The sequence below is a fragment of the Hemicordylus capensis genome, chromosome 2 (assembly GCF_027244095.1).
Source record: "Hemicordylus capensis ecotype Gifberg chromosome 2, rHemCap1.1.pri, whole genome shotgun sequence".
NCBI classification, from domain to species: Eukaryota; Metazoa; Chordata; class Lepidosauria; order Squamata; family Cordylidae; genus Hemicordylus; species Hemicordylus capensis.
In genome coordinates this window covers 158,861,297-158,887,378 of record NC_069658.1, presented here as the reverse complement: position 1 = coordinate 158,887,378, position 26,082 = coordinate 158,861,297, and the positions used below count along the sequence as shown (strand labels likewise).

The 26,082-nt window shown below is 47.6% G+C and overlaps 1 protein-coding gene across 7 annotated transcripts in view; it reads left to right on the top strand.

The window, feature by feature from the left end:
* The window catches only part of SIDT1 (SID1 transmembrane family member 1), a 129,017-nt gene that overhangs the window by 4,798 nt on the left and 98,137 nt on the right, over positions 1-26,082 (top strand). The window contains exon 1 of one of the 7 annotated variants that reach the window (XM_053297748.1): positions 3,012-3,902. The exons of 1 other annotated variant lie outside the window; for it this stretch is intronic. In XM_053297748.1, coding sequence (XP_053153723.1) covers positions 3,678-3,902 — 225 coding nt within the window. In that variant the 5' untranslated portion in view covers positions 3,012-3,677. Of the gene's footprint in view, positions 1-3,011; positions 3,903-3,937; positions 4,525-4,579; positions 4,707-26,082 lie in introns of those variants that run through there. 5 more of the 7 variants (XM_053297744.1, XM_053297743.1, XM_053297745.1 and 2 more) reach the window with 5 other exon arrangements.

The following is a 26,082-nucleotide window of genomic DNA, read 5'->3' as shown; positions in this document are numbered from 1 at the left end:
GGCTTGACTGGCCTGCACAGGACAGGGCCTTCTTGGTCTCCAGGCTTTGGAATGCTCTCCCAGATGTCCATCTCCTGGCTTCCTTTGCTGCTTCTAAAAAGCAAACAAAAACCTTGCTATATGTCCATGCATTTGAGCTCTAGCACCCATTGCATCGTTGTTCAGTTTTCTGCTACTTCTATTGCTGTCGTCTTCTTTTTGTATTGTAGAATGCTTGAATGGATTTTATTTTAATTCAGCGAAATGGCTGAAAAGTGGTATCATAAGAATATAAGAACATAAGAAAAGCCCTGCTGGATCAGGCCCAAGGCCCATCTAGTCCAGCATCTTGTTTCACACAGTGGCCCACCAGATGCTTTTGGGAAGCCCACAGGCAAGAGCTGAGGGCATGCCCTCACTCCTCCTGCTACTCTCCTGCAACTGAGGGAAGTATTTAGAGGTATTTTGGTATTTAGAGGCCTCTTGCCTCTGAGGTGCAGGTGGCTTATAGCCCTCATACTAGTAGCCATTGATAGACCTGTCCTCCATGAAATTATCTAAACCCCTCTTAAAGCAATTCAGGCTGTCAGCTGTCACTGAGGCGCTTCACACGAGCAGTGTGAAGCACTGAGAAGGCTTGCGGGGAGAGTGGCTTTGATCCACTCTCCCCGCAGATGATGATCACTTACCCATCACTGGGTGGGCGGATCGCCTGCCCAGACGAGCAGCACCTCTCATGTAGGCTGCTCGCGCCTTGCCCAGCAGCTCTGGGGCTTGGGTGCCCCCCAGAGCTCCAATAATGCACCGAATGAGTGTGCAGTGCATTTCTGGGATCCCCCTCCCCCTGAGTGTGTCTGCTGCGGCTCAACAGAGCGCTCACTCTGTTACCCTTGTTTAAGAGGGTGACTAAATAGGTGGGCTTGCCGCCGTGGAGCCCTCTAGCTCACCCTTGAGCCCGCTAGTTCTCATGAGTGAGCAAAACTGGCCTGGGCTTCCTTAGCGTGGTTTTGCTCGCTTGTGAGAATAGTCTCACTACATCTTATAGCAGAGAATTCCATAAGAATAGCCCTGCTGGGTCAGGCTCAGGGCCCATCTAGTCCAGCATCCTGTTTCATACAGTGGTCCACCAGATGCCTCTGGAAGCCACAGGCAGGAGTTGAGGGCGTGCCCTCTCTCCTGCTGTTACGCCCCCGCAACTGGTACCGATTATGTGTTGTGTGAAAAAGTACTTCCTTTTGTTGGTCCTAAGTTTTTTGCCAATCAGTTTCACAGGATGACCCCTGGTTCTAGTGTTATAGAACACTATAACACTAGTGTTCTATAGAGAGGGAGAAAAATGTCTCTCTATCCACTTTCTCCACACCATGTATGATTTTATAGATCTCTATCATGTGTCCCCTCAGTCACCTTTCCCCCCCTAAACTAAAATATCCAGGTGTTGTAGCCTTGCTTCATAAGAAAGGTGCTCTTGGCCCCTGATCATCTTGTTTGCCCTCTTCTGCACCTTTTCCAGTCCTAGAATGTCCTTCTTAAGATACGTTGACCAAAGCTGTACATAGTACTCCAGATGTGGCCGCACCATAGTTTTGTATAAGGGCATTATAATATTAGCATTTTTATTTTCAGTCCCCTTCCTAATTATTTTCTAACATGGAATTAACCTTTTTCACAGCTGTCACACACTGAGCTGACACCTGAGTTGAGCTGTCCACCACAACCCCAAGATCCCTCTCTTGGTCAGTCACTGACAGCTCAAATCCCATCAGTGTATATGTGAAATTGAGGTTGGGTGAGGGTTTTTTTTTGTTTTGTTTTTTGTTTTGCCCCAATAGGCATCACTTTACACTTGGCATCACTTTTGCCTTGGCTGAGCTTGGCAAAACAGCCACCACACCTCATGCCTTCCTCTTCTGCTCCAGAGTGCAGAGGGAAGAGTGCAGGGAGTGCACTATGCCATGCTTGTCTGATTTGTGCGCAGGCTGCGGGTTCCAGGGCCATGAAGCGGGCAGATCCCTTCAGATGAGAGGCTGTGGGCCAGTTTTCAGGAGCAGCATAGCAGCTCACCCAGTAGTACTCTCCCCCAAGGATGATGTGCAGACAGAGGCGAGGGGGAAAGGTGAAATGGCATCTTGCTGCTTGTTCTTGCTAATAGAGCAGGAGATTTGAGAGAAGAAAGGGATCAGGGGTAAGATTTTTAGAAGTGACGTTAAGGGGCGGGGGGGACACACACCGTTTGGCCCTTTGCTTCAGGCAGCGCAGTGTCCTGAGCCGGCACTAGAGGGTGCTGGTATATTTTGGATGCCTCTTGGTTAGAAATTCATTGAACATTTTAGGCTGCAATCCTCTGCATACTGACTTGGAAGTAAACGCCATAGAACACAGTGTACTACCACACACACTATCCATAGGATTGTGAGCATCTGTGCTCCCAGCATGTTATACAAAGCAAAAAGACAGGTCACTGTCCTGAAGGGCTCACAATTAAAAAAAAAGAAAGAAAGAAGGCAGGGCAAGACTGGAGTGTAAAGGAAGAGCTGTTAAATAAGGTACAACATTTAGGCTCAGTTATAGCATAGTATGGGGACTGGGTCAATAGGCTTCTTGGAAAAGGTGGGGAAGGATGCAAAGGAATTAAAAGGGGTGGCGTCGCAAGGGCATTCTCGATTGCATTGTAAAGCAAAGCTTGCTGCCGCCTCTAAAACAAGCAGGCCGCATTGATCCTCCATTCCTCCCAGATACAAGGAACTCAGCCCATGCTCTTGCTGAAGGGAAGCCCAAATCAAAGTAATCGCTCAAGGATGGAGCTCTGAAATGTGGCTTTGTATTACTATCCAACCTGTTTAATGCAAGAGCCTGCGTCCAGCATTTCTTTATCTCCGGCCTGCTTATCTAAAAGCCAAGTGTGACGGGAACGTAGCTTTCAAACGGACTCTAACGTTAAATACGGTTGTCGACCATTGAGAGGAAGGGACGGGAGAAAGAGAGGTGCGTACGTGTGAATGGCTACGTGGCAGCGGCTGTTGCAAACTGCCGAGCCACTTCAGCGTGCGCTTGGCTTTAAGCAGGCTATCGGGTGGGGACTCGAGATGTGTGTGATTTGTGTGCAACGAGACTGCTCCTGAATGACGCTTGCAACTGGAGACCCACCCCCGCCCGGCGGGGATGCGGTGCAAACGCTCTGCGTGCAATACATGCGCACAGCAAGTCGTGGATCGCCTCTTCGCGAGCTGCTCCTGTGCAGGGCTAACTTCGAACGACACATTCCGACTGCCAAGGCGGGAGGGACGAAGGCAGCCGGCCGCTTCCCTTCCCCACCCCTGGGACGAGCACCCAAGCAGCTTCTGCGGCAGGATCTCCGATCCTTCTGCCCATTCGGAGGCGTAGTTGCCGGGGTTGGGTTTGAAAGGCTGCCGTTTGGATCATGGGCATTTCTGTTCAAGCTGCGCCAGAGGAGACCGATGTATAGTATTAGCAACGAAGAAGGGAGATCCAGCCGCGGCGTCTCTCGATCCAGGACATATTTTTCTCCCGCCCGCGCGTCTTTGAAATGACCCAGGCGGCAGCAGGCGATGGTGCGGGGAGCCGCGGGCGTGGGCAGCTGTCGGCCGCGGCTTGAGGAAAGCGGCAGGCCCCCCTGGGAGTAGATCCCGCCTTGCTCGGACGGTGTCTCTCTCTCTTGTCCCTCCACCTGAAGGACAATGAGCTGGGCTGGGCTGGCCTGGCTCCTCCTGGCTGCTGCTGCTGCCGGGGCTCAGGAGCTGCTGCAGCCCCCGAGGGCGCTCAGCACGGGCGCGAGCAGCGCCAGATCCGCCGCTACGGCCGCCGCCGCACAGGCAGCTGAGTTCGGCCGTATCTACCAGGGGACGGTCAGTCGAGTCACGGAGCAGCTCTACGCCTTCAACTACACCAGCAAGCCGGGTCAGGTAAGGCAAGGCGGCGAGGGTTGTTGCCCTGACTGCCCAGCCGCGCTTCTCTAGACCGGCAGGCAGCGTGGCTCGAGAGGTGCTTTCCGCCGCTGCGGCTGCCCGAGGCGGCAGGGGCCGGAGGAGCCATGGTCTGCAGCAGGGGGAGAGACGGTGGGGCTGCGAGGAATCCCGAGCCCACCCTGCCCTGGATGGCGGACCTCCTCGATCTAGCCGCCGGTGATCGCCGTGATTGGGAGAGATCGAGCGGCACGGCTTGTGTTCAGCCGCGTCAGTCTGCGCTCAGTGAAAGCTCTGGTTGGCACTCACGGCGGAGGAAAGGGGTTGCTTGCTTGTATAGCCTGCTCACATCTGGATGGCCGCTGGGCTCTGGCGGTGGACCTTGATTTGATCCCGCATTTGTACAGCCCGGGCGGGCTGCATCCGTCCCTAGATAGGCTGCAGAAGACGCCTGCTGCATCCCCTCTCTTGTATTAGTTTTGCAGCAGCTTTCAACGAAGAGAACAGTGACAGAAAGATCCAATAGTCGGACTAATAATATCTTCTCGGGCCAGGCCTCCCTACGCTTTGCCAGTTGGCCAGCGCTGTCCTGAAGGGCCGGCCAATGGGGCACCCCTGCCAAGTGAGCAAAGAGGCAGCCTTTAAAAGTGGCGATTCTCTTTAGTGAGCAGGGGGAGAGGAGCTGGCCCTATCCAGCCCCAGCACAGCATCCCTCCAGTGCCTGGTGTCTGCCTTATGTTTCTTTTTTGGATTGTGAGTCCTTTGGGGACAGGGATCCATCTTTATTGATTTTTATGGCTCTATGTAAGTTGCTTTTGGAACTTTTGTTGAAAAGCGGTAGATAAATATTCACCGCCGCATCACCTTGAGCCCCATTCTACTCCAGCCCTGTGCCGCCGCCGGTGGCGGCGGCGGCGGCGGCGGTAGAAATGTGTTGCAGGACTGGCTGAGTTGGAGGGCAGCTGCTGCAGCGGGTGGGCACTGTGCTGCAGCAGCGGCACAGGTATTTCCCACCGCTGCCAGCCTGGAGTGTGGCTCGCGGGGTTGCCCTCCAACTCGGCTGGCCCCACGGGGCACAACTCCGTTGGGCAAACCAGAGTGCACCGTGGGGCGGACTGAGTCAAAGGGCGGGAGCTGCAGCAGTGGCAGCCTGCCGTGGAGTGCAGTGGCAGCCTGCCGTGGAGAGCAGTGGCAGCATGCAGTGGCTGCCCACCTGGAGCACGGCTCCCGCCTGTCACAGCCCTTGCCCAGCTCGGCCAGGCTGCATGGCACGCTCTGCTTGGCAAGCCGTAGCTCATCGCAGGGCAGGCTGGGTTGGAGGGCAGCGGCTGCAACAGGCAGGAGCTGCAGTGGCGCCGGCAGCATAAAGATTTCTCACCGCTACCACCCTCCAACTCGGCCAGCCCCATGGCGCACTGTGCTTGGAAAATCAGAGTGTCCTGCAGGGCGGGCTGAGTTGGAGGGCGGCTGTGGTGGTGAGTGGGACGCGGGGAGCTTTCCTGCCAACCCAGAGTGCCCTCCTGCCTGTTGCAGTGGCTGCCCTCTGACTCATCCGGGCCCCTTGGTATACTCTTCTCGGCAAACCAGAGCACACCTTGGCGACTGCTGTGGCAGGTGAGAGCTGTGCTTCCCCAGCGGCAGTGGTACTGTTATTTCCCACTGCCTCTGGCCTGGAGCCTGGCTCCTGCCTGTCACAGTGTGCCCACAAACCCGTCTGCCTGGCAGCACACTCTGCTCAGCAAACCAAAGCACACCACAAGACACAGGAACATAGGAAGCTGCCATGTACTGAGTCTATCTAGCTCAGTATTGTCTACACAGACTGGCAGCGGCTTTCGCAAGGTGCAGGCAGGAATCTCTCTCAGTCCTATCTTGGAGAAGCTAGAGAAGGAACTTGAAACCTTCTGCTCTTCCCAGGGTGGCTCCATCCCTTAAGGGGAATATCTTACAGAGCTCACACTTCTAGTCTCCCATTCAGATGCAACCAGGGCAGACCCTGCTTAGCTATGGGGACAAGTCATGCTTGCTACCACAAGACCAGCTCTCCTCTCTGTCTCCGGTGGAGAGTTGTTGCTGTGGTGGGCAGGAGCTGTGCATCAGGTGGTGGGAACGGGGAGATTCCAGGCAGGAATCTCTGTGCTGCTGAGGCCATCATCACCAGGGCCCTGCACCCCCTGAGCTTTGCACCCCGCTAAAGAACAGCCCTTCCAGCGATGTGTATCCATTCTTAGCCTGTCTTTATTCTTTCTGAACCATTTTCTGTGACTGACTGCTTGATTCTAATATAATTCAGAATTTAGCAGGGCAAATTCAGTGCATTTGTCTGAAGCTTTTGAGTCTCAGCCTCTCCAAAGTCTTCTAGTACCACCACCTTCCAATTATCCTCCATTAATTTGAACCACGCCAGATGTATTTGTTTCAGTCAAAGGAAAAGATAGTTGTTGTTTAGCGAGAATGCCTTAATAAAACCCTTGGAGATACAATGGGATGTGTTGGGACAGTATACACCTTAGACTACCAGATTTATGTACTGCTGTGGTACATGAGTCTGATTGTTAGCAGGGAATTAAATTATAGGTAGTCCTGAAACTATCTAAACATGGACTTTGTCCAGTAGTGGCCTTAGGCAAAGAGCATTTAGATTTTGTTGACACTGCATATGTATATCCCAGCCTTTATCCAAGGAGCTCAGGGTGATGTGCTTGGAGGCTACTAGTTGCCAGCAATCCTCCCATTTGGTTCCAGGTATGACAAGTTGAGGCGAGTCTCACGATCAGTGAGACTTGCATGAATGGAGTTAGCGAGGAGAGCAGGCATAGCCCGCTCTCCCCGCAGAGGAGTACACCAGCAGCCCTGGGTGGGTGGATCGGATGCCCACACGACTGCCGGCTCTGTCACGGAGCTGGCGGGGATTGGGGGCTGCACGGCCCTCGGAAGGTCCAGGATGCGGGTCATCGTGGAGAGATCCCCAGGGCTGGGAGACTTGTTTCAGACTCCCGTTGGGGGTCTCCTCATGTGCTGCTGTGGCGTGGAGCCACGGCAATACATGATCAGAAAGACGAGGTTAACGGAGTGCTCGCTCCATTAACCTCGGCTCAGGGGAGGGGTACTTAAGAACATAAACATAAGAACATAAGAACAGCCCGGCTGGATCAGGCCCAAGGCCCATCTAGCAGAGCATCCTGTTTTGCACAGTGGCCCACCAGATGCCGCTGGAAGCCACAGACAGGAGTTGAGGGCATGCCCTCTCTCCTGCCATTACTCCCCTGCAACTGGTACTCAGAGGCACCCTGCCCTTGAGGCTGGAGGTGGCTCACATCCCTCCCACTAGTAGCCATTGATATACCTCTACTTTGGGAGGAGGTTTGCTGCCGGGAGCCACGCAGCTCCCGTGGCAGCAGACCAGGGGCGTAACTACTATTAGTCAAGGGGAGGCGGCTGCCTGGGGGCCCCCACGCCTCGAGGGGCCCCCCAGAGGCAAGTCACATGACTATATATTGTGAAGTGTGTGTGTGTGTGTGTGTGTATCAGCAAGGGGCCCATTTTAAAATTTTGTCTCTGGGCCCAGTCCAGCCTTGTTACGCCCCTGCAGCAGACAATCAGCAAAAAGCGGGCTAGGCTCCCTTAGCCCGCTTTTGGCGATCGTGAGAATCTCCTCATTGAGTTTTAACATTTGTGTGTTTATAGAGTTCTGATCCTGCCATAGGAATCTCCTAAATGCTTAGCAGTGTTTAATTTCTAATAAGTAGCATATGTTTTAACCACCAGTGTTGCACACTTCAGTACTGAAACCTGAAGTGAAGTCACACAAGGCACCAATGAGAGTATGAAGATGCAAGTTGATGTTTCTGTTACATTTACCGTTCTCTTCAAATTCTGAAAGGGCTCCGGTTTAATAACACTAGAATTAGTAGGTTTGCTAACAAGTAAGTAGTCTGACCTATGGCACCGAGATCTGCAGGTACTTGCTTTGCTTTCATGCAGCAAAATTTCTTCCTAGAAATTCTAGTCTAGTTTGGGGGCTCTCCGAACTGATGTCATGGGGTATGAGTTGTCCTGTGACATCGTGTCAGAAGGAATGGGGGCTGTGCAAAAGCATGCATATGCTAAAATATAATTGGAGCACACATTTCAGTTGACTTTGCACAGGGTAACTTCCCACTGGGTTGTGCCTGATGTGTGTAAAACCAAGACATGAGGGGGAAATGGCAGAGGACAATGGTAGAAGGTAGCTAGTGAAATTATTGTTGTAATGCATTGATATATTATAAACATTGAAAACATTTCACAGACATGATCTCACGGAGCCTTACAGCAGCCTTATAAAATAGGCCAGTGTTCTCTCTGTGTTGCATGGGGTGGGGATGAAGGTGAGGGAAGGGTGGCAGATGCACAGTTATAACCAGGAACTTCCTGGTTCACAGCTCAGTCTTTCAGCGGCTTCCTTATATTAGCTCTTGCTGTAGCAGATGTAACTAGCCATGTACCATCTTGCTCAACTGTTGCCCCATGTTAATCAAATACTTTATTACCGTCACAGACCAGACCAGTACATAATAATACACACACAGAAGCCCAACAGAGTCAGCTATAAAAACTCTAATGTAATATTGACAGGTTGAACCTCAAAACAGAACAGCTAAATTGAATTCATAATGAGTTCCTGGCGAATCTTGCTGGCTACCCAACAAAATGAAGCCACAGATATTAGGACTAATCACATGACTGCGGGCATGGGCAGTGGGGGAGGCAGAGTTCACAAGCCATGTGCCCACACAACCAGTGCTCCAAGTATCCCACAGTGACCTGTGCAGGATTCCCCCAGGGGGCGGGTGCCTTAGGCACCCATCTCTGTGTCGGCTAAGAACTGAGCTTCGCAGCTGGGTTTAGCATTGCAGTGCCGCCGGCTGTTGGTAGTTCTCATGGGCAGCCAAGCCCAGGCTGACATGATGGAGATATCTTTTAATTAAAAAAAAATATATAGCCACAAGGCACCTAAATCTAGAGCACATGAAGTAGGGTTAAGTATTTCCCCATGGTCATTTTCCAAATGAAAATCACCCCCCAGCTCCTGTTTGACCCATTAGTGAAAATGTACAGTACAGCCTGTGTTTTTACTAATTAGACCAATAACAGCTTTGTGGGAAGGATTTTTACCACAGAAATGGCATGGGGAAAGGGTTAAACCCCAACTTGCAATGGTCCTGATCTGGTTCACCCTTTACCTTTGTAATTGCTGTTTTTTTTTTGCGGGGGGGGGAGTAAAGAGAGAGAGAATTTGTAGCTTGGATGTGGGTGTGGTGGAGATGGTTTGAAGTGTTCAAACCATCTCCACCACACCCACATCCAAGCTACAAATTCTCTCTCTCTTTACTCCCCTCCGCAAAATAAAACAGCAATTACAAAGGTAAAGGGTGAACCAGATCAGGACCATTGCAAGTTGGGGTTTCCCCATGCCACTTCCACACTCTTGAACATGTATATCTGTCTTCACCCAAAGCAAACCTTTTCTTAGTTTTCAGCTAGCAGTTTTTGCTGACTGGGCATTCTTCTACTTTGGTACCCCAAAATTATTTGCCACAGTGGATAGAAGATTAATTGTTTTAGGCTGAAGCCAAAGTTCCAAAGTCTTGCCCAGGTACCAGGTTCCTTCACTTAGCATCAACCATCATTTATAGCCAAGGAAATTCTGGTGGAAAGAGATAACTTCCGATCTATTTTCTGACATCGATCGGTGCATTTTTATATTTGAGACCAAAGGCAAAGCTTTTCTTCATATTTAACCCAAATATTTAATAGTCTAAGATAAATCTATCCCTTTTTGTCTTGCCTTAGTGGCTGATTGTGAACAATTTTTCTTTGTTTGTTAGGGTAGCTACTGTCTTTACCATATTACTTACGTGTTTTGATTTAATTTTTTGTAGCATGGGTTAAATGAGCTGTGTGTGTTTAATAGATGAGTTTTTTTGTTAATAATTTTTATTGTTTACCAGATGTAAACTGGGTTGAGTTTTGGACAGGTAGGATACAAATAATACAATATGCAAAAATATTTATGTGTAGCCAGTCTGTAGTCATCTATCGTACTCAGGGATGCATAACCCAAATGTATGACCAGCCATGACTTGGTGTGAGGGAGCCAAGAACGCACCCCTGTCCCCACATGCTGACTTAGCTGCATCATTATTGCGCATGTGCTGCTAAAGCTCTGAGCCTTGCATGGGCGGGGAGTTGACTTGCAACTTGCCCCCAACAATGCCGTCTGCTACTCTCATTGGGAATAATGGGAGTAGCAGCAGGAGTGTGAGGATGCACTCCATTGTAGCCACTGAGCCTCCCCACCAGTGTTCCCTGTGAGGGGGAATCCCAGATGTTGTTGACTACAGCTCCCAGAATCCCCAAGGAAAAGCCATTGCATCTTGGTGATTTCCTCTAACAGGGAATTCCCTCTAACAGGGAATCCCTGTTAGAGGGAACACTGCTCTCTGCCTTCACAAGCTATGTCAGCAGGGTTTAAAGGGGTTCGTAAGCAGTGAGCTCTCGTCACTTAAGTGGCTCATGGTATGCAAGTCACTGAGATTGATCACTACTACATGGTTGCAAGGTTCATTCAGAACTGAAGATCTCGGAGTAATGGGAACACAGGTTTCCCAAACAGTTTTCACTCTCCCTCAAACCTATAGAGAAACAGGCCAATCCACATTTCTTCAGTGACCGCAGGCAAATAGCCAAATAGCTTCACAGCAGAGTCGGGGCTCTTCCCAGGTTTAAAACAACAAATAGTCTTCTAGCGCCTGAAAGACGAATGGATTTATTGTGACATAAGCTTCTGTGAACTAAAACCCACTTTGTTTTTGGTTTTACTGCAGTAGACTAATGCACCCATACTTCCCCATACTTGTCCACCCACCTGCCTAGTAGGAGCTTGCTCTCTTCAGCCAGGGCGGTGCGTGCTCTGGAATTTTCCAAATGTCTAGTTTGCTGTATATTCCACCTTGTATCTGAATACAGAATGCTGATTACAGAAATACATTTATTATTGATCTAACATGGCCACATATACAATGTTGCGTTACAAACTGACATAACCAAAAATGGGCAAACATAAACCAAGGGAAATTCCTTGACCTGAGGAACATACAATCTAAATGTTGGCGATGAGAAAGACAACACAGAGAAAAGGAAAGAATGGAAAGGCTTGTGGCTACTGCAGTCTCTAGTCATGTTAAGAGCAGTACAATACAGTCATCGCTCACCAACCATGGTTTCCCCAAGTGCGGTTCTGAGAATCTGCGATTGGGAAATTGTATCTGGCTTCAGCATCCGCAACCCAAATATTTGTGGTTGGTGAGGTTTTTTAGTGGTTTGAGGTTTTTAAAAAGTGATTTTGAGGGGTTCAGAGGTTCAATCTGTTCATTTCTCTTGTTCTCCCTTGCCAATTAGTGCATTTGAGTGGTTTTGTGTGTGTGTGTGGGGGGGTTGTTCAGAAAATTTCCAGAGGTTCAATCTGCTCATTTCTCTTGGTGACTCTTGGCGATATTAAGAGATTTGTGGTGATTTTTGCTGATTTTTAAAAGCAGTTTTCCTTTCATTTTTTGGTGTTTTTGCAATCATTGTTTCCCTACCCCCCTGTTTCCCATAGACGTTAATGCCTCGCCAACAGCAAATTTGCTAACTGCAGGATTTTGCCGGAACGGTACCCTTGCGGTTGGCGAGGGCTGACTGTAATGAAGGCAGTTGCAGTTAGAGTTACGATGGATAAAAGTGTAAATACGGATTAGTTGAATAAGAAGGTGTGTGTTTGTGTATCAGAGAAAGATGGCAGCCTAAACTAACAGATCCATGGCCGGGCACTTGAAAGAGCATCCAGAATTGTATCAAACTGGCAGATCTTAACAAATAATATAGAATCCACACAACTGAACACAAAAGAGACTGACCCACGACTAAAACACCTGAAAAGAGCTGAGCAAACCTAGTGCAGGGTTCTACCATATATGGCCCGTGGGTCAGATCCAACCTGTGAACATGTTCTGCCTGGCCTGCAGGGCTCTTTCTTGGCACCACCTATTTCCATGGCTCTCTTTCCCCTGAGTGGGCACTCCCCATATCCCGCCCGCCTGGCAGGAGCTTACTCCCCTTGGCTGGGGAATGAGCAGGTGATGAGGGAGGCTTGCTACTGCCTGAGAAGCTTCTTCCTGGCTCTTTCCCCTGAGTAGGCTGGCGCTCCCCATACTTGTCCACCCACCTGCCCAGTAGGAGCTTGCTCTCTTCAGCCAGGGCGGTGCGTTCAGCTTGCCACTGCTTCCTCCTTTACAGCTTTGAGCTTTACATAGCTTCTGTTTGGACTGCCTCCCTGATGTGTTTCCCGCAGCCATTGCTATCACATCGGGCGTGAGTGAGTGAGAAAAGGGCTAGGAGAGCCCAGCACCTTACAGCATTGTAGAGTAAGGGGGTGGGAGCTGCTGGGGGGGGGTGAACACAGGCCCACCCTCCTCAGCTATTTAGAATTTGAATTATTATTATTATTTTTAAAAAGATTAATTTAAAAATTAAGTTTATTAATTATTTTGATGAATTATAATTAGGTTTAGATTTTAAACTTGACCTTGGCCCCCAAAGGCCAACTCACGGTTGGTTTTAGCCCACAGGGCATTTGAGTTGTGCAGCCCTGTTCTAGTGCATGTTTTGGAGGCCTAGCATGCCTCCAGAATTACCAAGGCTTGAAATGGTAGACATCACAGCAGGAATCGCAGCGCAACATGCAACACCAAAGCAAAACCTAGTCCTCGATCTAGCTGCACTTTTAAAATCCATGGAGCAAAACATCGCTGACTTAACTTGACGCCAGCGTGGTGTAGTGGTTAGAGTGCTGGACTAGGACCGGGGAGACCTGAGTTCAAATCCCCATTCAGCCATGATGCTAGCTGGGTGACTCTGGGCCAGTCACTTCTCTCTCAGCCTAACCTACTTCACAGGGTTGTTGTGAGGAGAAACTCAAGTATGTAGTACACCGCTCTGGGCTCCTTGGAGGAAGAGCGGGATATAAAATGTAAATCATCATCATCAAATCAAAACCAGGCAACCGCCCCTTTGCCTTCACCTCAAAAACCCGAATGCCGTTTAACAGAAAAGCAACAAGAGCTAAAGCAAAAGATAACTGAGCACATGAACCAAACAACCACCAGGGTTCGACTTCCAGCTCTGAAAACAGTTGCCAAAAAACAACTTGCTCAGGCATTAAAAGATGTTGATGCTGCACTTGCAGAAATAACAACCAATAATTTGCAAGAAACAAACCAACTAATGTACACTGCAGCAATAATAACAACACAAGAGCTCGGATATAAGATCAGTGGACCTGTAAAAAAAGAAAGCAGTACATCACCTAGATGGAAGATTAGATTAGAAAATAAAATCTCCAGGCTTAGATCAAATGCTAGTAAATTGAAAAATATGAAAGACAAGAAGCTGAAGAATGAAAACACCAAACAGTATCTGATCCAAAAATACCACCTAGATTCAAGGAAAATTAGAGAAGTCCTGGAAATAATAAAGCAGCAGATAACAGCAGTGTCAAAGAAGATTAGCAGATACGAAGCCAGAATTACACAACACAGGCAGAATCTCCAATTCCAGTCGAATCAGAGACGTTTCTACCAAAGCATAGAAGGAGAAACTGCAAGAAACATAGAAACACCAAATAAAGAAGAAACAGTGCAATTCTGGGGGAAATTATGGGACAATCCAATAGATTATAATAAAAAAGCAGGCTGGACGAAAGAGGTCAAAAAATGTAACCAACAAATGCAAGATCTAATAATAACACCAGAATTAATAAGTGAAAGAGCAAAGAAAATTAAAAATTGGACTGCGCCAGGCGACGATGAACTCCATGGCTTTTGGCTTAAACACCTAACAAGCCTTCATAAACAACTATCAAAACAGTTCAATCACATTTTGCAAGGCGGTGATATTGAACAATGGCTAACAACTGGGAAAACTCATCTCATCATGAAAGACCCAGCAAAAGGTTCAGTTCCAAGTAATTATGTGGAGTACACAGTTAACAATCAATGGCGAGACATGGACAGGTTAGCATTAGAAGAGGCATTTTCCAAGGGGATTCACTATCCCCTCTGTTGTTTGTAATCGCCATGACCCCACTTTCACAAATACTAAACAAAACAGGCCTCGGATACCAAACATCTAAAACATCAAGTAAAATCAACCATCTGCTGTACATGGCCAATCTGAAGTTGTATGGAAAGTCCCAGTCAGAAATCGAATCACTGCTAAACACTGTCCGTATGTTCAGTAGCGATATAGCAATGGAGTTTGGACTAGACAAGTGTGCTGCATTAATAATGAACAGAGGGAAAATAGGAATAACAGAAGGAATAGAACTGCCCAATGGAAGCAAGATCAAGAACCCGGAAGAGAAAGAACATTACAAATACTTGGGCATTCTCCAGGCTGATAACATTGCACACGCTGAAGTTAAAAGAAAAATTGGAAGTGAATACATCAGGAGAGTTAGAAAAATCCTCAAGTCCAAACTCGATGGCGGGAACAACATACAAGCCATAAACACCTGGGCTATACCTGTTATCAGATACCTGTTATCAGACTGGACCCAGGCAGAGCTAGAGATGCTGGATCGTAAGACCAGGAAAATAATGACCATCCATCATGCTCTGCACCCCCGCAGTGATGTAGATAGGCTATACCTCCCTCGCAGCTCAGGCGGAAGAGGAATGCTGCAAGTCCATCAAACAGTAGAGGAGGAGAAAAGAGGCCTTGAAGAATATATCAAGGACAGTGAAGAAGATGCACTTCAAATGGTCAATAACGCGAAACTATTCAACACCAATGAAACGAAGCAGGCCTACAAGAAAGAACAAGTCAAGAACCGAGCAGAAAAATGGAAAAATAAGTCCCTGCATGGTCAATATTTGCACAATATAAGTGGAAAATCAAACATCACCAAGACCTGGCAATGGCTTAAGAATGGCAACTTGAAGAAAGAAACAGAGGGTTTAATACTGGCTGCACAAGAACAGGCACTAAGAACAAATGCAATAAGAGCAAAAGTTGAAAAATCCACAATAAACAGCAAGTGCCGCCTTTGTAAAGAAGCAGATGAAACAGTGGACCACCTAATCAGCTATTGTAAAAAGATCGCACAGACTGACTACAAACAAAGGCTATGACAAGGTAGCAGGGATGATACACTGGAACATCTGCAAAAAAGACAAGCTACCTGTAGCCAAGAATTGGTGAGACCATAAAATTGAAAAGGTTGAAGAAAATGAAGATGTAAAAATATTATGGGACTTCCGACTACAAACAGACAAACATCTGCCACACAATACACCAGATATCACTGTAGTCGAGAAGAAAGAAAAACAAGTCAAAATAATCGACATAGCAATACCAGGGGATAGCAGAATAGAAGAAAAAGAAATAGAAAAAATCACCAAATAAAAAGATCTACAAATTGAAATTGAAAGGCTGTGGCAGAAAGAGACCAAAATAATCCCAGTGGTAATTGGCGCCCTGGGTGCAGTTCCAAAAGACCTTGAAGAGCACCTCAACACCATAGGGGTCACCGAAATCACCATCAGCCAATTACAAAAAGCAGCTTTACTGGGAACAGCCTATATTCTGCGACGATATCTATAACCATTGACAATAAAATTCTGGCATCCCAGGTCCTTGGGAAGGACTCGAAGTCTGGATAAAACAAACCAGTCAATAACACCTGTCTGACTGTGTAAACAAGAGATAATAATAAAAATGGAGGATATTGTAAATACAGGAGCTCCCAGACAGAGGCTTTACCACAGGTTTTCTGTGAGGCTTTAGTGAGAGTTTGAAGTTGCTTAAAAAAACTGATGCAAAAAGTGGATTTTTTAACCCCGAATATAAATCAGGCTACTGAAAGGTATCATCTTGAGTACCAGTTGCAGGAGAGTAACAGCAGGAGAGAGGGCATGTCCTCAATTCTTGCCTGTGGCTTCCAGCGGCATCTGGTGGGGCACTGTGCGAAACAGGATGTTGGACTAGATGGGCCTTGGGCCTGGTCCAGCAGGGCTGTTCCTAGGTTCTTATCTCATACTGCACGGGAGATGACAATGGTAAACCCCTCCTGTATTCTATCTTCCAAAAGAAAACCACAGGGCTCTGTGGGCGCCAGCAGTCGAAATCGACTTGATGACGCACTTTTCTTTTACTTTACACTCGAATGCACAATGAAAAGCCCAAATTGTGTGTGAAGTGCTCCCTGATAACTTACAGAGACTTCCAGATAAATTTGGCCGATAAGTGAACACACACCTCCATTCCGGAGGAGATGCAAACTAAAAGCTGAGTGTGAAAAACTTCCAGCAAAAGAAGCTTCTGAAACGGGTAAAACCTGCAACCGAGAGTAGCCCCCACCTCACTAAAGCAACCAAGGTTCATCATCTGCAAATGGAAGATCTGGCCATCTGGGAAATTGGGGATCCTTGGGGAACATAAGGGTCCGTGAGATTGGTGAGTCAGAGGTGACAGAGACAGTGGCGTAACAAGGTGTGTGTGTGTGGGGGGGGGATGTGTTCAATTTTTATTTTTATTTTTGCCGTGCCATTAGTGCAGTGCTGTGACAATTCTTTACACTTTGTTTTTTGGTGGCAGCGATTACCACTGCCGCCATAAACCCTTTCCCTTGACCTCTACCACCACCACTTTCTCCTCCTGCTGCCCCCAGCCCTCACTTCACCCTCTCTTTTGACACCTTTGCTGTGGTCCTCTCTTCCTCCTCCTCCTCCTCCTCCTCCTGAGTGTCAGCTTTTGCATGGCAGGCTGGTGTGCTGGAGGACTGTTTCTTTCCTCTCTGCTGGTGCTGCAAGAGCCAGGGGCATGGGCACTCGGGAGCCGGAGAAGGAGGAGCAGGGGATGGCAAAGGCAGAGAGGGTGAAATGAGGGCTGGGGGCAGGAGGAGGAGGTGGTAGCGGAGCAGGGGGACTGGTGAGGGGTCCTGGGGTCAACAAGTGAGAGATCCTGGGGTGGGGGGCTGTAGGGCAGCAGGCTCCTGTTCTCAGAACACCCCCGGGCATCGCAAGTTACATCCCTTGGTAGAGAAGACTATTAAATTGGTTTGCAGTTCTGATCTCTGAACTAAATATAGTGCCTTTGAATGGGCCCACAGAACTCCATCCCCAATAGAGTTCTAGCCCCTAAGCGCAAACTGAACAGCTCACCTAAAGATCTGATTGCTCAACTGCTTCCTTAGAAGAGAAGCCCTCGTGACAGCATTATTTCAAATAGCCTGATCATGATCAGGCTGTCTTGAGGCTGCAGGACTTTGAGCCTGGGAATCCTGAGGAGAAGTAAGCAATTCCAACGATATTAATACCAGCTTAAACAGGCAGGAACTTTTCCAAATGGTTATTTAATGACGCTTTACTATGCTTAGGGTAGGAGAGAGTTCATGCGAGTTACTGTGCCATATCTGCATCCTTAAAAAGTAGCACATCGGGGGAGTGTTGAAAACTGTTTTGAGGGATAGTTCGTCTTTTAACCATTTGGAGAGACCCAGGGATAAAGCAGCTGAACCCTGCGAGGGTGGTGTGGTTAGTATAAGTGTCTGCTGACACTGCTCAGGACAGACTTGTTTCCTGTGCCCTGAAGCCAAATTCAGCCCTGAAGCGCGCGCACGCACAAACACACACACACACACACACACATACACGGATGGATGGATGGATGGATGGATGGAGTGAGAAGCAAGGTGGACACACAAAGAGGCTTGGTGGGAGGGCGGGTAAAAAATCAAGAGGAGAGCTGGTCTTCTGGTAGCAAGCATGACTTGTCCCCATAGCTAAGCAGGGTCCACCCTGGTTGCATATGAATGGGAGACTTGATGTGTGAGCACTGGAAGATATTCCCCTCAGGGGATGGAGCCACTCTGGGAAGAGCAGAAGGCTTCAAGTTCCCTCCCTGGTTTCTCCAAGATAGGGCTGAGAGAGATTCCTTCCTACAACCTTGGAGAAGCCACTGCCAGTCTGTGAAGACAATACTGAGCTAGACAGACCAATGGTCTGACTCAGTATATGGCAGTTTCCTATGTTTCCTAAGGCTGCCTGACAAAACTTCTCCTGCTTGAGATGCCCCCCCCCCCGCCTGGACCTGGTGTTACCTCCTCAGCTGCTGCTGTTCCTCTCTTTCTCTCCCACCAAGTTGCCCAGAAAGGAAGGCTGCCTTGATAGCAGAGAGGAGGTGAAAGAACCCCCTTCTCCCCCTCCCTGCCTTGCCTGCTCTGCAGAGAGATGCTTCTGCTTTTCTAGGGCAGATCCCAGGCAGGGTCCTCGATGGCCTCCATGCCTGCCGCCCTTCTGCGATGGATCCACCATCTCCTCTCATTCCCCTTCCCTCCTCAGCAACTCCAGCCCCACCAGTGCTGACCTCCTGCCTTTACTGGCCTCAAGCCAGTCTCAAGCAAGGTGTCAGGGAGCAAGTGAACACCAAACCCATCTTGTCTTAAAAAAAAAAAAAATCTCTACCACCCTCACACAAGGCTACCACATTGACAGAAAAACTACCGACAAGAAATGTTCTGTGGTTTAATTGCATCTGTTGTAATGTATGTTGTTGCAGTGGCTCGTGAGTGCAGGACATCTGCTGTGATTAGTATTCTTGGTGATTCTATAGGGACGTTTTGGTAGTTCTGGTGTTGGAATTAGATAAAAGTCATAAGAACTAAGAACAGCCCTGCTGGATCAGGCCCAAGGTCTATCTAGTCCAGTATCCTGCTTCACACAGTGGGCCATCAGATGTCTCTGGGAAGCCCACAGACAAGAGCTGAGGGCATGCCCTCTCTCCTACTGCTACTGCCCTGCAACTGGTATTTAGAGGAATCTTGCCTCTGAGGCTGGAGGTGGCCTATAGCCCTCAGACTAGTAGCTGTTGATAGACCTGTCCTCCAGGAATTTGTCTTAAGCCCCTCTTACAGCTATCCAGGTTGCTGGCTGTGTCTCCATCTTATGGCAGAGAATTCCATAGGTTGAGTATACATCAAATAAAAGGTCAAATATAAAGTCAGATATAAGGTCTTCGTAGTTGGTATATTCATAGCTTTAATATCATTGGTGTCCTAGTGCTTTAAATTGTAAGGTGTGGGTTGTCAATTTCATCTATAAGATACAGAACTCATAATGAAATTAAGATGATAATTGGTAGAATTGTTCAAATTATTTCTACTTTTAAGGCAACTATAGTATTAGTGTGCTAATACTTTAGTAGTGTTTTGTTGATCTTATTAGGGTAATAAACTAGGATGCTAATTAAAAAGAATTAATAGGGCATGGTCAGGAAAGTGAAGAAGTTCTTTTATAACTGGAGCGGTTGAATCTAGAAATCCGAGTTGGGATGGGTATGCGATATATGGCCCATAGTTTGTTTAGCCTATAACTAAGCTCATTTCCACAACCAAAATGGGGTGGGCTGGGGGGAAGGCAGGATCCTACCGGCCTTCCCCCAGATGATTGGAGCCTCCTTGGGGCTCTGCAGATCATATGCCCACATGACCAGCACAGTGGAGAGCTCCAGAGCTCAGAGGGGAGGAGGAAAACTCACACTGGGTCCTCTGGGATCCCACAATGCACTACATGTCAGTATATGGCCACCTGGCAGGGAAGTTCACCGTATCAAACGGAGCTGCAGGAACAAGATATGGCTCGGAACAGTTCTTCTTTATTGGGCTTGGCTGCAAGTTGATCTACACGAAAGTTGATAAACGTTGTTTGTCGACACGAAAGTTGACAAACGTTGCTTTCCAGCAGTGAATAGAAAGCTGGTGACGTAATTTATAGCACAAGCCGAGAGCTCCCAGCTGGAGGAATTCAAGGCTTATCAGCCCTCTGCAAGAGGCGTTTCCTCCTCCTGATAGTTTCTAGCTGTGTTCTTCGTCTTGTAATACGCCTCTCTCGTGGAGTCAGTGGAGGTTGCTTGCATAGCTCCTCTTCTGATTGGTCCGTCACGGTTTCTGCTGTCTCAGGTTGTTGTGCCTGCTCTAAATCATCAGCCGGATCTGCCTCAGCCGTTTCTTGGAAACTGACAGCCGAGCTCTGCCCCTCAGACACCCCTGCATCGGCTGAAAAGTTGACAGCTTCTCGCTGTCTGAGATCGAGGGCGTTACACTACATGAGGAGCAGGGCTGCTGCCCTCCTCATTTCAGCAGCTCTCCTTGCCTGGCCCCTCTCTTTCCCCAACTCTGTGATTAAAATGGCCACTGGCTGCCTCGGAGCAGCTTTGCAAGCAGCGACAGCACATATCACTAAAAAGTAAGGTAGGATGGGCTCTGTTTTGCTCCTACCTCACTTTTCACATGGGTAGTGCATCTGGGCTAACCGGGTCTGGAGCAGCTGGGTCAGGAAGCCTCCCAGTGGTTCAAATGACATGGGCTGCCTGGGTTACCTCCCTTCTACTTGGATAGAAGGGGAGGAGAGCTGGTCTTGTGGTAGCAAGCATGACTTGTCCCCATAGCTAAGCAGGGTCTGCCCTGGTTGCATCTGAATGGGAGACTTGATGTGTGAGCACTGCAAGAAGATATTCCCCTCAGGAGATGAAGCTGCTCTGGGAAGAGCAAAAGGTTTCAAGTTCCCTCCTTGGCTTCTCCAAGATAGGGCTGAGAGAGATTCCTGCCTGCACCCTTGGAGAAGCCGCTGCCAGTCTGTGAAGACAATACTGAGCTAGATAGACCAATGGTCTGACTTAGTATATGGCAGTTTCCTATGTTCCTATGGTAGCTCATGTTGTGAGAACAGGCTCACTTAGTTCTTGACAAAGCTGTATAATAAATTTACTAGGTTCTTTATAGAGAGAGCAGCATAGTGTTTAATGTGATTGGCTTGAAACGAATAAAAGGTGGTTTGATTTCATCCTTTCTTGCCTTTGTTTGAAGGAAAATTGGTTCTTCGAAGGTGTGATATGAAAATAGACAGCTGGGTAGTCATTCTAGGTTGGTGCTTGTAAGTTTTAGGGTTATGAATTCTCATTTTGTGGCAAAGCTTCTCAAATGATAAACTTTGTGATAAGCGCTACTAGGGAGAACAGTGATGAAATAGTGGTTTCAAATTGTGTATGTGTTAGATAATCTTGGCTTTCTGACTAGGTCTAAAAAGCATTGCAAGAAAGATGTTATATTAACTCCTCTATTTAATACTACTCCATGGATGTTTGTTCGGGTTTGTATATCCAGAAAAGAGTGGAAGTCAATGGTCAAATCTCCCTATAATTGCATATACTATGTGGCATACCCATCCCAGTTTGGATTTCAAAATGCAGCATCTTCAGTTGTAGAAAAACTAGAAAATCTATCTGCCAGCTTGATAAATAGAATTTAGAGTTGAAAGGGACCTAGAAGGTTTTCTAATTCAACCCCCTGCTCAGTGCAGTAAACTACTACAGCATTCCTGTTCTAGGATAGGCTGTATATGGCTGAAGAAATTGTCTTGTCAGCATCAGAGAACAAGCTAAGAAATCTGAGGGATTGCAGTACAAAACAATACGTTTTGTTTGATTGGATTTATTTGTTTTATTGTCCAGTTCTAATGGTCTAATGGGCAAACTGGGAAAAGAGGGCCCCCACCAGCTCTGTGATTCTAGTCAAAACTTTATAAACACTATATATTTCCACAGGATATAAATGTACAAGTGTAGCTTTATTTGAGCAGTTACAGAAATGCACTTACCATGTTCTATTCAAACAATTTTTTCTCTAGAATTGAGCTAAAGGAAATCCTGTTTTGTGGATTTGCAGCAGAAGCTGGCAGTACACAAGTCTGATTGGCTTGTGTATATGGCATCACAAACACACTTCCATTTTTCAAGTGATTTTGCAACTTTTTAAAAATTGTTCTTAAAAATAAGGCAACAAACGAATGTTTAAATGAATAAACAGCAGGAGCCAGACTGGTCTCTGGGACAACACGAAGGGACCATATAACACCGGTTTTGAAAGAACTGCGCTGGCTGCCAATATAAGCTAACTTTTACCCAGCCATCTGATCACTTGTAGAGACAGAATGGAAAGCAGGGCCTTCAGCTTTGATCTTAATGGGACCAGTTCAGATGAACACAGCCAGGCACACATGATAATGTTGGGGATATGACGATAATATACCTGTCCTGACGTCGCTGCAGCACATCCTGATGCGCTCACAGGATGTCCTTTAATCGTGTGTGTGTGGGGGGGGGGCATTCATCTGAATTGCCCCTCTATGCAGGGTTTTGGAGCATGCGTAGAGGAGCAATTCATATGAATACCCTTCTCGCATTATTAAAAGATCCCCAAAGAACACATTGGGGCATCCTGCGGTTACATCAGGGCCAGCTCGATCTCAGTGAACCCCAGCATTATTGCATGTGCCAGGCTGTGTTCATTTGAACCAACCTATGGTCAGGCAGATTCATTAAAGCAAAAACGGTTCCTCCATTAGAAGCCTCAAACTTGTATTGCGCATAAGTATGACATTTGTGGAGCTGATAACTTGAAACTTGGCATGTGTGATCAAGGTTGATAAATGTGGACTAAATGTCAGACAAGGTGAATAAATGTGCCTAATTTCAAAGTGGTCTGATAGAAATTGCCACAAGTAGAGCAAGTTAAAAATGGCTGAAAATGGACACATTGATCCCTTTTTGTCTATTATTTATTTATTTAAAATATTTCTGTACTGCTCAAAACTTCTCTGGGTGGTTTACAATTAAAATCATTTAAAACATTGAATCAATTAACTATTAAAATCATTAAAAGCATTTAAAACCCAGTATTAAAAATATTAAAACTATAAATCTAATTAAAAGCCTGGGAGAATAAATGTGTCTCCAGTGCCTTTTTAAAAGTTGCCAGAGATTAGGAGGCCCTTATCTCAACTGGGAGCGCATTCCAAAGTCCAGGGGCAGCAATGGAGAAGGCCCGTTCCCAAGTAGCTGCCAGGCGTGTTGGCGGCATCCGCAGACGAACCTCTTTAGACAAGAATATCATATATTTATTCTGAATTTGGTGAAAATGACTGATATACTGCATTCAAGTTTGTCTAAGAGGGGTGCTTTTGGTGGTTTTTGGTGAAGTTTTGAGCAGTAGTTCAAATTATGAAGGTTTTGAAGGTTTTCCTGCCCCATTAAAATCTATGGTTAGCAATTGCTGGCAAAGTTATCTAGAGCGTGGCCAGTTTGACAGTGAAGTGAGAATACTGACACGTTTGCCAGTACTCTGACATTGGCAGGGGGAAACAGCCAGTGAATTCTATTTCAAGTGCTATGCCTATTCTTTAGTGATGGAATATGAGCTCTCAGAGAAGGGGGAGGTGAGGCAGTTGGGGAAAGCCAAGTGGGTAATGTTGGCTGGCTGCAGGTGGGCCTGAGTATTCACCCAGTCGGGGGGCCGAGAAGACAGAGGCAATAGAGCCCCCGGGTACAGGCAAAGTCAGCTGGGGCCCTACTCAGTGGCCAGGGAGAGCCAGGACACCCAGGAACCCACAGACCGTGGATGGGCCATTATGGCCCAGCAGGTTGCCTCCTGGTGGCGAAGAGGAGAAGGCAGGGCCTCAACAGCTGGCAGGACAGGCAACAGCTGAAGGAGGGAGGATGCAGGCAGCTCCACTGGAGAGGGTGGAGTCAGGAGAGCATGGCTGGGATCGCCCTGATTGCAGGGCTCTATTTAAGGCTTGGATGGCCAGCAATGAGGAGGTCTGGAGAGATGGGAGTGATTTGGACCTAGAGTCTCCCCATGAGGAGCAGCCTTACCCCTCTCTCTGAGAGCTGGTGGAGGAATAGTGTGGCAATGAATCCCCTCCCCAGCACTTCTGAGGCCACTTCCACAGCCTATGAACAGGATCAGAGGAAGGGAGGTGGTTGGAGACTGTGATCCCAGGCCAGTGCATGACAGAATATATTAGATAGTCAAGACACTTGCTGGTTTAAGGCCAGAGTTAAGACTATGAAGCTGTTCCCACGATCACTGGAAAGCGGGCTAAGGGAGCTCAGTGGTCATGGGAAACACCGGTCCCTCAGGCGAGCCTGGTGCTCCCAAGGCGGCTAGCCCATCTAAACCACCCTCCCCTTAAATGAGGTTAACGGAGGGAGCGCTCTGTTAACCTCATTTCGTTGCTCATGTGTCACTGCGGTGTGCGGCAACACATGAATAGACCCCTGACTGGGAGGCTGCAAGCAGCCTCCCGGGCTCGGGGGTCTCTCCAGGATGCTCCATGCACTCGTGCAGGGCATCCTGGAACTTCCGGGGGCTGCACGGCCCCCGATCCCCACAGCCCCTGCCAGCTCCATGACAGAGCTGGCAGTCGTGTGGGCGGCTGATCTGGCCGCCTGGCTACGAGCGGCTGCTTGTCTGTGGGGAGAGTGGGCTAAGCTCGCTCTACCCGCAGAACCCCCTCACGTGTTTCACGCGTGTTGTGTGAAGCGCCTCTATCTCATTTTGATTCAAGTTCCACAAAACCGGGAATTTAGAACTGAAGTATGATGCTTTAACAGAGTGGCCATGTGATCAGTAAGGCATCATCCTTAGGTTCTAAATTCCTGGTTTTGAAGTTTGGAAATATACTGCATAAAATATAATGCAATCCACTGTATCTTTAGAATCCTCACTAAATGTTAAATTGGGGAGGGTATTGGATTGCCAGCAAAGTAACAATAAATTTACTTTTCACAAACCATGGAAATTTGATGATCGTAAAACCTGCCAGCTTAAGACCAGAGCTAAGGCTCAAGCTCCGTAAAGCAAGGAAACTGGGACTTAAGGTTGATGCTTTAACAGACATACCACATGATCAATAATGATCATGTTGTGCAAAGTCACAAATTGTGCTTGCTTACAACTTTCCCTCCATGCACCGACACTTTTTCTTGGTCTTTGAGATCCAACTCAAGATGGGGAGGATGGAGTACCTGGCACCAGCTGAGATGTCTCACATTGTCCATGCGGGTACATCCAAGGCAAGCTGTAAGCAAGCACAATTTGTGACATTGCTCAACATCATTACTGATCACGTGGCACATCTGTTAAGACATCAGCCTTGGGTTCCAGTTGCCCAGCTTTGTGGAGCTTGAGCCTTAACTCTGGTCTTAAACTGGCAGAGTTTTTGACCATCAAATATGGAGTAAATGAGGTCCTTGAGATAAGCTGTTCCTAAACCATTAAGGATGTGGCCAAGTTTTAGGGGGCCCTTGGCAAAGTACCCTGTGTATAGAGGTAACCTTGGAAGTCCCCAGTCAATTTTACCAAGAAGGTAAAAGGACTCCTCAGACTCCCTCTGAAAAAAGTATGTGAGTCCAGTGTTCCCTCTATGTGCGCACGCTCACGTGGTTTTTGACGTCTGCTCAGTTAATTTTAGATTCCACTTAGGAAGGTCCCACTCTGAATGCATGTGTGCACGCTGCCTTGATACTGCCACCCGGAACAAAACTCTTTCCGCACACAGACCAAATAAATGAGAGAGAATACCGTATATGACCCCCTCAAACCAATTGCTCTCACCCTATCTTCCTCCCCTTCCTCAAGTCTGTGATGTTGAATTTTAGATGGTAAACTCTTTAGAGCAGAGCCTGACTATTCTATTTTATTTTACATTGTTTTGTTTTGGTCCCTGGTGCCATAAATAAATAAAGCAGCCCTGGGCTTTGTTCAGAATATCAAAAGTCAAATTATGACAAAATGAGGTATCAGATTTTATGTTGCTGCAGTGCATATACTGTAAGTGTGTCTTAGGCTGCATACAGATATAACTTTAAAACAGCAGTCACTAAGACCACACCCTCCCCTCAGAAAAGCCCAACTGCTTCAATTTTTGCTATGGAAAAGATAGATGTAAGTCCCTGCTATCTGAAAGCTGAATCAGTCATTCAGTTTTTACCAGCGTCTGTTGGTTCATTAGCTGTAGCCTTTCTAGACAAGATGGACCTGTCATCAGTCTTCATGCCCTAGTTACTTACAGGCTGGATGGCTGCAATTATCTCTGTATGAGACTGATGGTCCAGAAACTGCAGCTGGTCCAAAATGCAGCTGCCAGACTGTTGCCTGGTACCCATCTTACTCCAATCTTGTTTCAGCCTCATTAGTTATTTAGTAGTTTCTGGGTTTCAATATAAACCGCTGGTTTATACAGTTTATACCAGGCATCCC